At 48.2% G+C, this 12,344-nt stretch overlaps 1 protein-coding gene across 7 annotated transcripts in view; it reads right to left on the bottom strand.

The window, feature by feature from the left end:
• RALGPS1 (Ral GEF with PH domain and SH3 binding motif 1) overlaps window positions 1-12,344 on the bottom strand; it is a 242,937-nt gene that overhangs the window by 197,280 nt on the left and 33,313 nt on the right. For all 7 annotated transcript variants that reach the window (XM_029920466.1, XM_029920465.1, XM_029920461.1 and 4 more), the window contains one exon: window positions 4,807-4,857. In XM_029920466.1, coding sequence (XP_029776326.1) covers window positions 4,807-4,857 — 51 coding nt within the window. The remainder of the gene's footprint in view (window positions 1-4,806; window positions 4,858-12,344) is intronic.

Here is a 12,344-nt window from a genome sequence, read left to right on the forward strand (position 1 = left end):
GGGACTCACGCCCGGCTTTGGCAGATCAGCGCCTGCTCCTAAGCACTACAGGTGAGTGGACCCAGTGGCCCAGTGCGGACAGACCCCTGGGCTGAGTGACGCACAGGCCGTGCCCATTTCCAGCACATTCTAAGAACAGTCGCTTCCTCTTGATGCTGCTCCACATTGGAACCAATGACAAAACCAGTTCTGACACCTCCACTGGCCTCTGAGAAATGGCTGGAACGTCAAATTCATAGGCTGGGAGTTGGGCATAATGACCGTGATACTTGGAGGGAATACTGGGGGGGACAAAACGAAATACCACCCCAAAAACGTCCCACACAAGACTACTGCCACCAGGGCACCCCAGAAAGACCTCCCTGACAATGCAGCCTTCAGCCCGAGCCCCGGCAGCTGGGGGTCTACCTTTGCCTGAGACCCAGTCCAGCACAGTGGTGACGGGGCCCTGGGCCACAGCGTACAAGTTAAACCCAGCTGTGAGCCATTCGCTGCAAAGTGTTATCTGCATTAACTCACCAGTGTTTGACAAAACTGGTCACTTGTCACCAGGGACAGGGCAGTTATGGCTCTGTGCTTGATAACTTCCACTTTCCTTGCTCTCTGCCAATCCCTAACTCATCGTCTGCCACGCTTCCTCCAAGCCCTGGGCCGATGCTCCTGCGGTCTCCCTTGCAGAAACAGGCCGAAGCCACAGTTCTACCCTCAGTTATCAACAGATTTGGAAATTTGAATCTTCAAAGGCTGAGCTCACCAGGCAAAACCCTTGTTTTGGGGGAAGCGGTTCCACCACAAAACAGGCTCCCAGGTCATAATGTTCCCTTAATTGGTATGCACGCCCCTTGGCAATGTGCCAGACACAGGCTAACACTCTGCTCCCTGCTGCTCTCAGTCATTCATTCTCCACTCACTCAGCAAACAAGGAGTATCTGCTGTGCTCCAGGCACTGGGATCCAACGGGCTCTCTTAGGAGGCAGACTCCCGACCAAGTGGGCAGAGCCCCCCCTTTCTCCCTGGTGCTCCCCAAAGCCTTTCGGGGGAGTCCAGGAGTGGGCCCCACTTGGGTGTGGAAGTGGTACGAGGGAGGGAAGACAAGAAGAAAAGGCACCAAAGACAAAGAGAACTGCAAAGAAATGTTAACCTGTAAGCAGGAGTCTGCTGGTTAACAGTAACACCAATATTATTCTTTTAAAATTATTGTGTATATATAAATATATATATATATATGATGGGATAATACAAAAATGTAATTATTTAATGTTGTTAGGAACCAAAACTGTCAGTGTAAAAGAAATCATAGGGGAGGGAAGGGGAAAATAGTTACAAACAGAGAGGGAGGGAGGCTCTTAAATACAGAGAACTGAGGGTTGACGGAGGGGCGGGGATGGAAAGGGGAAAATGGGTGATGGGCATTGAGAAGGGCACTTGTTGGGATGAGTGCTGGGTTTTACATATAAGAGATGAATCATGAGACTCTACCCCCAAAACCAAGAGCACACTTTATACACTGCATGTATATGAAATCATATACAATCATTGAAAATCAAGGGAATTAAGCTTGCAACACTGTAATGTTACATTTGGACTGGAAAGATCAACATTCTATTGGTCATATGTCTGCAAACAAGCCTCGCATCGCAGAGGCTTACAAGAGCAGTATTAATCTCACGCGCTCACCGGGGCGGGGCCAGGCTGGGCCGGAGGGCTTTGGGTTAGGTCAGGCCATCCACGACACCCCGTGCTGGGACTCAGGCTGAATGAGCAACAGCTACCCAGACATCACGGGGAGGGGAAGTTCGGAGAGGGCCGGCCATGCCTCTCGCTCACCGCATGCACGCTGTCGCATGTGGCCAAGGCACAGGGCCGAGCCCAAAGTCAATGGGACGCACAAGGAAGTCAGGACAAGGGCGAGGAGGGGAGGAAGAGCTGTGGAGGAAGAACACCACCTACCCTAATTATGAACTCATGACTTTTCCTTTCAAAAATAAATACGTCTTAACCCTGTCCACCAAATGGGCCTAAAAGCAACTGCAACCTCCTCTCATGAGCATCCTTTCACCCCCACTGTGGTTTCTGAATATTATTCTCCAGTAAAAGAAGCCAGCACCGTGTGGGACACCTGATTCCAGCAGGAAATGTCCAAAGTAACACGGAGATAGCTCGTTGTGCCAAAGCACGAGGAAGCCATCAAAACTGAGGGGATCATGTGAAAAGGATACAGGAGATGCACCGAGGGCTCCCACTGGTTACAGAAAGGACAATTCACATATCAAATAGAAGAGTGAATACGATTCACTGAAACACAGATCCCCAGCCCCACTCTAACCCTATGGAATCAGAATCCCTGAGGATGGAGCCTAAGAATCTGTATTTTTTCCAGCAGAGCTCCCCAACTGATTCTGAGGCACAGGCAGGCCTGAAAGGCACCAGGCCAACGGCCTCCTGGTCTTCCGGAGCGCAGGCCACTCAGAGTGCCCATCGTGCTCCCGGATGCTGGCCTCTGCCTCCTGGGAGCCTTGTCAAACGTCTAATTGTCCTTCACTCATGTCCTTCCAACTCCAGGGTGGTCCGGCCACAACGCGGCAGACACCATCCAGAAGAAAAATTCCACTCTTCAGTCCCCTTGTTAGGGCCTGAATGATATCAATGATAACAACAGCAAAACAGCTGGGGCGGCTCCCAGGGTCCTCCTTTTAACCACAGTTTTGACAATGACTGCGAGGAACAAACTTCCATTTTTTAGCTAATGTAGATGTAAGACATTCAAGTTCGGGGTTTCTCCATATATCTCAAAGAATTAGTTCTTAATCCTCACTGTATCAGAATCACCTGGTTACCTTCTACAAAACTGGGCTGACTGGGCTCCAGGCCCTGACTCGGAGATCCAGATTCAATGGCCGAGGGTGGAGTCTGGGCTTCCCCAGGTTTCAGAGGCCGCCCACATGCCTCTGACGTGCAGCCATGATAGACAACCACCGCTCCAAGCTACAATCCTGAAAGCCAAACATCTCCACCTCCAGGTCTTATCCCAATCTGAATCAAGATATGCCTGAGATGAGGTACCTTCCAAACCTTGGCGCCCGGGGCAAAAAGTCTTGGTCTGCCCCTAACTGTGCCTCTGAAGAACCTCCCACCATTTTCCCTCCGACGATCAAGCCTGAGCAGCCACCCCAGCTTCCCTGGGCACAGGACTCAGGGCTCACGGCAAGCTGGGCTCCTCTCCCAGATGCGCAGGACAAAGAATGAAGACCGTAACATCTAAACTGCTCCAGATCAAAGCCACGCAGAGAACACGATCACAAACAGCTTCAAGCTGAGAACTAAGGCAACCACCACACAAATACTCCTACGAAGTCTCCGAGACGTAGAGTGGCTTAATTTTTTTTTAATTAGAAAGAGTGGGGATAATTCCATGTTAGAAGGAAACAGTAAAAGATTGGAAGTCAGCCAGGTCATAAAAGCAAACATAGTTCTGCTCCCCAAACCCGATGAACAGAGTGCGTGCACACACACACACACACACACACACACATACACACGCACACGAATACAAATCACTGCCATGTCCTCACACAAATCCTGAGTGCCGAGGGCAGGTCTGGCTTCCTCCTAATTTGCAGGAGGTCAGAGGCTGGGTCTCCGAAGGCCTAAATCCTTCGTCTGGCTTTGTACTAAAATACGCTGCTTTTCTCAAGGATGTAACAGCTACCATCCTGTAAGAAGGACTGTATGTCAAGACTGTTCTGGAATTCACAGCATGGTCGCAGCAGACCCTTTCTGGCTTAGGTCCCCATCTCCACCCCTCCTCTAGAACATGCGCACCCCATTCAGCAGGCTGGGTCCCCTCGGCTGTGCCCGCTCGTCTGGCCGCACGCCCCTGGCCTGGGTTATGAACCAGCACTAGACACGTGGCTAAGCCCGGCTGGGCTTAGAGCTGCGGGTTTATTTCGGTCTGGAAGGTGAATGGAAGGAGGGTCACGTAAACGTGACCCCTTCGGGAAGGCTAGGCTGGACCCCGTGAGCAGGCCAGAGAGAAGACCGGAGAGCGAAAAAAAGGAAAAAGCAGAGGCCAAGGGCAGAGACGGCTTGCGTGTCGGCTGGCGCCCTGGCAGCCTGAACCCCAGGCCCCTGGATTCCACGAAGCGCCCTTTCTCCTCGTGTTAAACTCCTCTTCTGCCTATTCAGCTACTTCGAAATGGATGTCTGTCACTTGCCAACAAAAAAAGACCAAGACCGCCGACTAAAACAACCGTAAAGCCTTGTTATCAACTGCTAAACACTTCCAGGATCTTTTTAAAGGCCAAGACCAACTTTTTTCTCTTTATTGAATATGCGGTTTCTAAAATTGTACATATGCTTTTCATGTACACATGTATATGCTTTGCCATGACAACTGGTTTTGAAATCAGAAACAAGGCAACCACCAGAATTTGGGATCAACAAAAGGAAAGCTCTCTAGAAAAATGTTCCCTCACATCCCCTCTTGACAGGGGCCATTCTCGCCCGGAGGAGCCGGGGGCAAGGAATCGGTGTGGGAAGGCCTGGCTCACTCGCGGAGGCCGTGGGCACCAGGGGCCCCCAGTCCCGCCCAAGTGGGCCCAGCGCAGTGAAACTCTCCGAAGAGCCCAAACAGCCAGCTCGCAGAACGAGCACCATCGAGCACGAGAAGCTCCGAATGCTCTCTTTAACAGGGGCTGAAGTCAATGCATTTATAGCGACTTCGAGAAAGACACCAAGAGTCGCTCCAATTAAGTCCCCTCTTCCCAGCCACGGCGTTTAGAGCAATTCAAAGGACCGAGTACAGACCTCCGGCTGGATGGCTTTAAACACAGGTATGTCCATTAACGTGATCTGGCTCTGTAACAAAAGAGAATCCGTGTTAGAATAAACCAGAACTCAGAGACAGATGTCGTGTTACTTCGACTCTGTACAGGGCAAGAACACATCCGCCCTCGAGACACAGATCAAGAAAGAACGGAATAAAAAAGGTCTAAAATGCCTCTCCCATCCTTTCCCCCTTCGTAAACCTTGTCCCCGCACCCTTCTCCCCTTAACGTGAGACAAGCTGCCAACTTAAGGGCGGACAACAGTCATTTGGAGGGCGGGACTGAGATCAAGGGGAGAGTTTTCAGTTTGGATATGTTTGTACTTCTTGAGTTGCTGTTTCAAGCATGAATTACTTTTGGAATTTAAAAACGTTGTAGACACAATATTAAAAATTAGAATGCTAAAGAGACACTATCTATTACTCTAAATTTAAATTAAAAAAAAAATTGTGGCTTATAGAAATTGTACATTTCTTCTGAAGTCTCAGCCTCCTCTAAATTATATAGTAGATGCATCCGAGGCCCGTGCTGGACCACAGACTATTTATTCCACGAGCCCACAATGAGGGAACTTCAGAATTCGAGAGCAAGCATTTGGGAACTTTTATAGCAAATTGCCACAACATTTTTATTGTATTTTTTTTTTAAGTATTAGTCCTCAACAGAAAGGAGATGGAAAAAACTGGCCCTTTACCACAGCTAGCTTAAGAAGCACTAATGCTATAAATACGGAAAACACATTCAATTAAAAGGCTGTTCTAGGGGCGCCTGGGTGGCTCAGACAGTAGAGCGTCCACCTCTTGATTTTAGCTCTGGTCATGATCTCTTGGTTTGAGGGTTAGAGACCCACGTCAGGCTCTACACTGACAATGTGGAGCCTGCTTGGGATTCCCTCCCTCCCTCCCTCCCTCCTTCTCTCTCTCTCTCTCTCTCTCTCTCTCTCTCTCTCTCTCAAAATAGACAAATAAACTTTAAAATAAAAAATAAAATAAAAGGTCGGGCCCATTGTTAGCTGTCTGTCAGGCAGCAGTAAGAGAAAGCATCCTTGCTGATGATCTTTGCAGGCCAAGGCATGGATGGAGCTGACTTCACAGGACCTGCCCACCTCCACATGTCACCTGGGATGCCAGATGTCAGTTAACAGACCCCTCTGTGACAGGTCAGGGAAAGGAGAGCCAAGGGCATTTGGATGTCTCCTAATGCAAGAAGACACACCCCTGGCACACAGGTCAAAGGGGAGGACACGGTGCAGGGGAATGAACTTGAGCTCTGGAATCAGCGGGACTTGGGTGTGTGTCTGGATTAACACTGCCTGACAGCAATCTTCTCTTTTGACGCATGATTCACCCTCTCTCCCGATCTCAGGTGCCACATCTAGGAAAAGGTGATGGCAATCCCTACCTTATAGGATCCCTGGGAAAATGTAACACAAGAAGTGTGGAATGCCTGGCCTCTGACCGGTGCTCTCTCCAGATATGTATGTGCACACATGCAAGTGGAGAGAGCGCATTTATGTATGTGTGTAGAAAGAGACACACACACACACACACACACACACACACAGACCAAGAACATCTGTCAGGTGCCAGGCATTCTGCACCTCCTATTTTAAATGTTCACGAAGATTATACGTACACCATGGACCCTTGAACCACACAGTGGTTAGCAACGGCCAGCCGTCCACAGCTGAAAATCTGCACATCACTTTTGACTCTTGAGTGATAACCAACAGTTGACCAGAAGGCTCACTGATAACATCAATGGTTGATTAACACGTTTTATATGCTGTATGAAGTATACACTGTATTCTTACAATAAGGTAAGCTAGAGAAAAGCAAATGTTATTAAGAAAAGTATCAGGAAGAGAAAATGCATTTACAGTACTGTATTTAAAAAAATCTTTTTATAAGTGGACATACATAGTTCAAACCTGTGTGTTCAAGGGTGAAGTGTGCCCGCATGTGTATTTATATATTTATTCTTACATATCATATATATGTGAAGTCACACAGATGGGCTCATGTATTGGGCTCCTGACCGATACATGAGCTAAGAAATAAGGGACTGTTGATGTATTTGAATATTCATGCATCAAAGTTGCTCTAGCGAATACTTAAAGGAGGCTGTTACATTGGGTCAAAAAATAGTCATGAAAAAAAGCCTCATGTCCAGAATGCATGAGAAAAATGAACACACACAGTATGTCAAGTGTGACCACAATCTGGGGCAAAGGTGCAAAACTGTGGTCGCCTCTTGGCATAATTTAAAGGAGGTCCGAGACCGCCGGGTTCCTGAGAAGCACAGGATGCCGGCCAGAGCACACCGTCCTCAGGGCTGAGCGGGACAGGGAAGTAGGCAGGTGGCTTCTGTGGAGAACCTCTCTGTCCCCTCCAAGGGGCTAGTGCTGTCACTAAGGGAAGCTCAGCACAGGGACAGCCAAGGCACCGGGAACGAAGAAGCGTTTGGGAACCGAGCCCGCCCACCTCTGGATCTACCCAGCAGCAGTAAGGGGCATGGACACACGGCGGGTCTGGCCCCGGGAAGCTGGGCGCCTAGGGACGACCGGGGCCCGGACGCCTACAGGTCTGCGTGTCTGGCCCCGACCTATGCCCCGGGCAGGGCAAACAGACTGGCATTCCTCCTGCCAGACCTGTGGAGACTGCCGGCCAAGTCTCCTCACATTTGGATTAGTTCTGTCATCCTGGGGAACGGAAAGGCCTTGTGGAAACAGATTTGTGCTGAAAGCTCAGAGGGCCTTGCAAATCTCTCCGGTGGCTCCAGTTAACTCCCCACCCGAGAGACCCAGCAGGATGTGTGCTATGTCATTTAGGAAGAGAACCAAGAGTCCGCTAATGAGAAAATGAGAAAACTTCCTCTCCATCCTAGGCTTGCTACTGGATTTCCAAATGATTTATGAAAATAGTGGCTTTACGTTTCACATGGTTTTGGATGGTCCAAGTTTCAAATATGGTGATCCCTGCTCAGACCCTACGTCAGAAGATGTATTCAGGTGTTTTCTTCAAAATAAACAACGACAAAGGTCACCAAACTTAAAACAACTGGCTGGTCCCAAACACACAATCTGAGGGTTTTCAGAAGTCTCTTGTGCATTTTTATCCTCGCTGTTCTGACCAAAAAGGAAGCTGAGTCCAGAACAAGAATATGTCGATCCACAGGTAAAATCATCAGATTATAAACGTCGTGTCATTTTACTACAAAGCCAAACATGGGGGAAGGGTGCTGATGAGCAGCCCCTCCCGGGAAGTGTGGGGGCTCCAACACAGGCAGTTTAGCAGAAAGGGAGGGTGTGGGTAGGGGTGGGCACTTGAGGGGGGCCAGTCCTGTCCTGCTTCACAGCGGCTCTCAGCCTCAGAAGCCCTTGCCCCTCCCTCAGGGGAGAGGCCTGGGCTTCCTGGAGAGAAAGGCCATTTCCAGGGATGTGGTGCGGCCTCCGCAGAACACCCAGCAACGGGCCTTCCGGTCTATAAGGCGCCTCAGGCGTGGTATGGACGTGCTGAATCACCACACCATACACCCTGTATGGGAACGGACTGGAAAACATAAGCACAATGAATGAATGAATGAATGGACAAATGAATGAATGCAGCACGGCCTCCACAGGAGGCACATGTGCCTGGACAGTGTGCCATCATGAACAGGTCTTTCCACGCTTCTCCTTATCTCTGGAAATAAAGCCTCACACAGGATGCCCAATTAAGCTACTCTGGCAATGCTTCCCTTAATCCTTTTCTTTTCCATGGTAATGTTTTAAAATTTTTTTTTGAGAGAGGGAAACAGAGCACCAGCAGGGGAGGGGCAAAGAGAGAGAGGGAGACATAGGATACAAAGCAGGCTCCAGGCTCTGAGCTGTAGGCACAGAGGCCGATGCGAGGCTCGAACCCACAAACGGCGAGACCACGACCGGAGCTGACATCGGACTCTTAACCACCTGAGCCCCCCAGATGGCCTGTGCCTTCCTTAATCCTAACTCCCTTCTCCCACTCCCACCTTCACCCTAGTCAAGGACTCCCTAAAAATCCAGGCTTTTTAGGGAAATGGCCAATCTCCACATATTAGCGAACACTTCTGTGGAGGCGGCGCCTTCAGAATGGAGAGACTACGGGAGCCGTTCACGGTGCGGCCGCAAGGAGTGCGGGGGCCACTGTGCGGATAAACGAAACCTACTTAGCCCAAATGGAAAGGGAAAAACAAAACCTGTTTTCAGCGTAAGCTGAACGTAGTGTCTCTCCCTCTAACACTGGTGACTAAATGCCCTCTTCCAGCCACAACCTTGGTACAAAGGCTCTCCCAACCCCCCAAATAAACAAACAGAAGAAGCTGTTGGCAAATGAGCAGCATATTTTATAGCAGAAGGTATCTTTAAATCTGCATTGATGGGGCGCCTGGGTGGCTCAGTGGGTTGAGCATCCGGCTTCGGCTCAGGTCATGATCTCACAGTTCATGGGTTCGAGCCCCGCGTCAGGCTCTGTGCTGACAGCCAGCTCAGAGCCTGGAGCCTGCTTCCGATTCTATGTCTCCCGATCTCTCTGACCCTCCCTTGCTCACGCTCTCTCTCTCAAAAATAAATAAAAACATTAAAAATATATATTTTTTAAAAATTTGCATGGAGACCCCCCCGCCCCACACCGAACCAGCACAGGACCAGGAAGGCTCCCAGAACAAAAGGCAATCAGCTCCAAAGATACATCCCTGCTCTACTGGAGAGCCGCGGGGAAGCATGTGTTGGGCAAATTTAGAATCACAGCCAAGGAAATGCAAATTCAACAGGAAGATGCCATGTGTCGTCCATCAGTGCCACCAGGAGTGACAGGACTTTATAGACTGCTCTGTTCTTTTTGGAAAGCAATCTGGCAGTAACCCATTTAAAAAGTTCTTTAACTCTTGCTTTTTTAAAAAAAGTCAAACTTCTAAAAGAAAGCCGCAAGAATAGTATGATGAACTCTAACCTTTCGCCTAGCTTCGCTAATTATTAACATCTTGCCTCATTTGCTTTATCTCTATGTATATAATTATATATACATATTTTCTGCTGAGCCACTTGAGAATAAAATGCAGATGTCATGACTCTTCACCCCTTAATCCTTCAGCATGTTCTTTCCCAAAAACAAGATCACGCTCTTACATAATAACATTATTACATTCAGGAAACTTAGCATTGCTACAACAGTATTATCTAATATTGCAGTCTGCATTCAGAATTTGCTAAAAATATCCCAATGTTGTTTTAATAGCAACTTTTTCCCAATTCAGGATAAGGCACTGCGTTTAGATATTATCTCCTAAAAACTGAAGCGAGCATACGATTGACACACAATCCAGGTATCTACAGGAAGACGAGCGCTAGAAACAAAAAAGGCCACGAAAAGGGACTTGTTGGGAGAAAGAAACTGTGGTATAGTCAGCCTCTGGGATTTTATGCAGCTATTAAAAATAGAGAATTGGGGTGCCTGGGTGCCTCAGCTGGTTAAGTGTCTGACTTTGGCCCAGGTCACGATCTTACAGTTCACAAGTTCGAGCCCCGCATCGGGCTCTGTGCTGACAGCTCAGAGCCTGGAGCCTGCTTCCGATTCTGTCTCCCTCTCTCTCTGTCCCTTCCCCACTCGGCTCTGCTTCCCTCTCCCTCTCAAAAATAAATAAACATTAAAAAATCTTTTTTAAATTAGAGAATTAAATCTATACACATTAACCTAGAAGGAGTCCACGTTCTATCGATGACCAAGTTCAAGTTTTGCTCTTTTCTCTGCTTTCAGCCTCCTAGGAAGGAGGAAAATGGAAATCTAGCTGTTGAGCACCCCTGCTGAGAAACTGAGGACATTTTAATTGATTTGAACCATTTTTATTGCAAAATAACACACATTTATAGAAAACCACATCAAACAATTACAGGGTTTGATGACTTATTATAAGACGAATACCTCGTAATTATCACCTCAGTCAAGAAATAGCTACCTCAATCAAGACACAAATGGACCCCAAAAATGTGGTACACACACACACACACACACACACACGGGAACACTCAGGGGTATTATTCAGCCTGAAAAAGCAAGGAAATGCTGATGTATGTCACAAGATGGACGAACCTTGAGGACATGACGCTGAGTGGCAAAAGCCAGACAGAAAAAACAAACGCTGTCTCAGTGGTTGAGGGTAGGGGGGTGGAGAGTTGCCTAATGGGTACGGCGCTTCGTCTGTGCAAGATGAAGCAGCTCTGGAGACCTGCTGCACAGCGATGTGAATGTACTCAACACAACTGAACTATACGCTTAAAAACAGTTAAGGTGATAAATTTTATGTGGCATACAGTTTACTACAATTCAGAAAAGTCACCTCAGAGTTCTTCCTGGGGCCTCATCCCAATTACAAGCCCCCCACCCTTCTGCCACAAGCAACAGAGGTCTTGACTTTCATCAAGTTTCTTTATGATTTGATCACTCAAGTGTGTATACCAAGGCATCGTGGTGGCATCTTGTCTGCTTTCTTCTTTAATGTTTACTTCTGAGAGAGAGAAAGCACGAGCAGGGGAGGGGCATAGAGAGAGGGGATAGATAAAGTCCAAGCAGGCTCTATGCTGAGAGCAGAGAGCCCGATATGAGGTTTGAACTCACAAACCGTGAGATCATGACCTGAGCTGGAGTTGGCTTCTTAACTGACTGAGCCACCCAGGCACCCCTTGCCTGCTCTTTTTTTTTTTTAATGTTTATTTTTGAGAGAGAGAGAGACAGTGTGAGCAGGGGAAGGGCAGAGAGAGAAGACACAGAATCTGAAGAAGGCTCCAGGCTCTGAGGTGTCAGCACAGAGCTTGACACCGGACTCGAACTCACGAACTGCAAGATCATAACCTGAGCTGAGGTCCGCTGCTTAACCAACTGAGCCACTCAGGGACCCCGCTTGCCTGCTCTTTTAACAGTTTACCGTGCGGCACCTGGCTGACTCAGCTGGTAGAGCGTGCAACTCTTGATCTCGGGGTTGTGCGTTCAACCCCCATGCTGAAGGTAGAGGTTACATAAAAAAATAAAATAAAAATAATACAAATAAAATAAAAGTTTGATGTGTATTTGTAAGTTTCTTTTACTCTACAAGCCGCCTCTCCATCCCTCATTTTCCTCACAATGTATCTGCAGGAGAATCCAGGCCACTTGACCTACACAGCTCCCCACACTCACAGCGCAGGTCAACATGTTCCCCTGTCCGTGGCACTTCCTGCAAATTGGCAACTGCACCTGGAGACGTGATCAGACAAGGTTTGATCCCTTTGGCAGGAATGGAGGTGGTGCTGGGTTGTTTCACCAGGAGGCACATAATGTCTCTCCTTTTGTGTTGGTAGCTACTGACGGCCAATGCTTAGACCTATTAATGCACTCGGGTTATAAAATGATGATACTGTATTCCAGTTCTATCGTTCCTTTTCCATTTATTAACTGAAATTATCGTTATCCACTATTGGGTTAACCAGTATAGTTCAAAAGTGAGAGGTAAGACAAATACTGGATTCTT

Source organism: Suricata suricatta, chromosome 13, assembly GCF_006229205.1.
Source record: "Suricata suricatta isolate VVHF042 chromosome 13, meerkat_22Aug2017_6uvM2_HiC, whole genome shotgun sequence".
NCBI lineage: Eukaryota > Metazoa > Chordata > Mammalia > Carnivora > Herpestidae > Suricata > Suricata suricatta.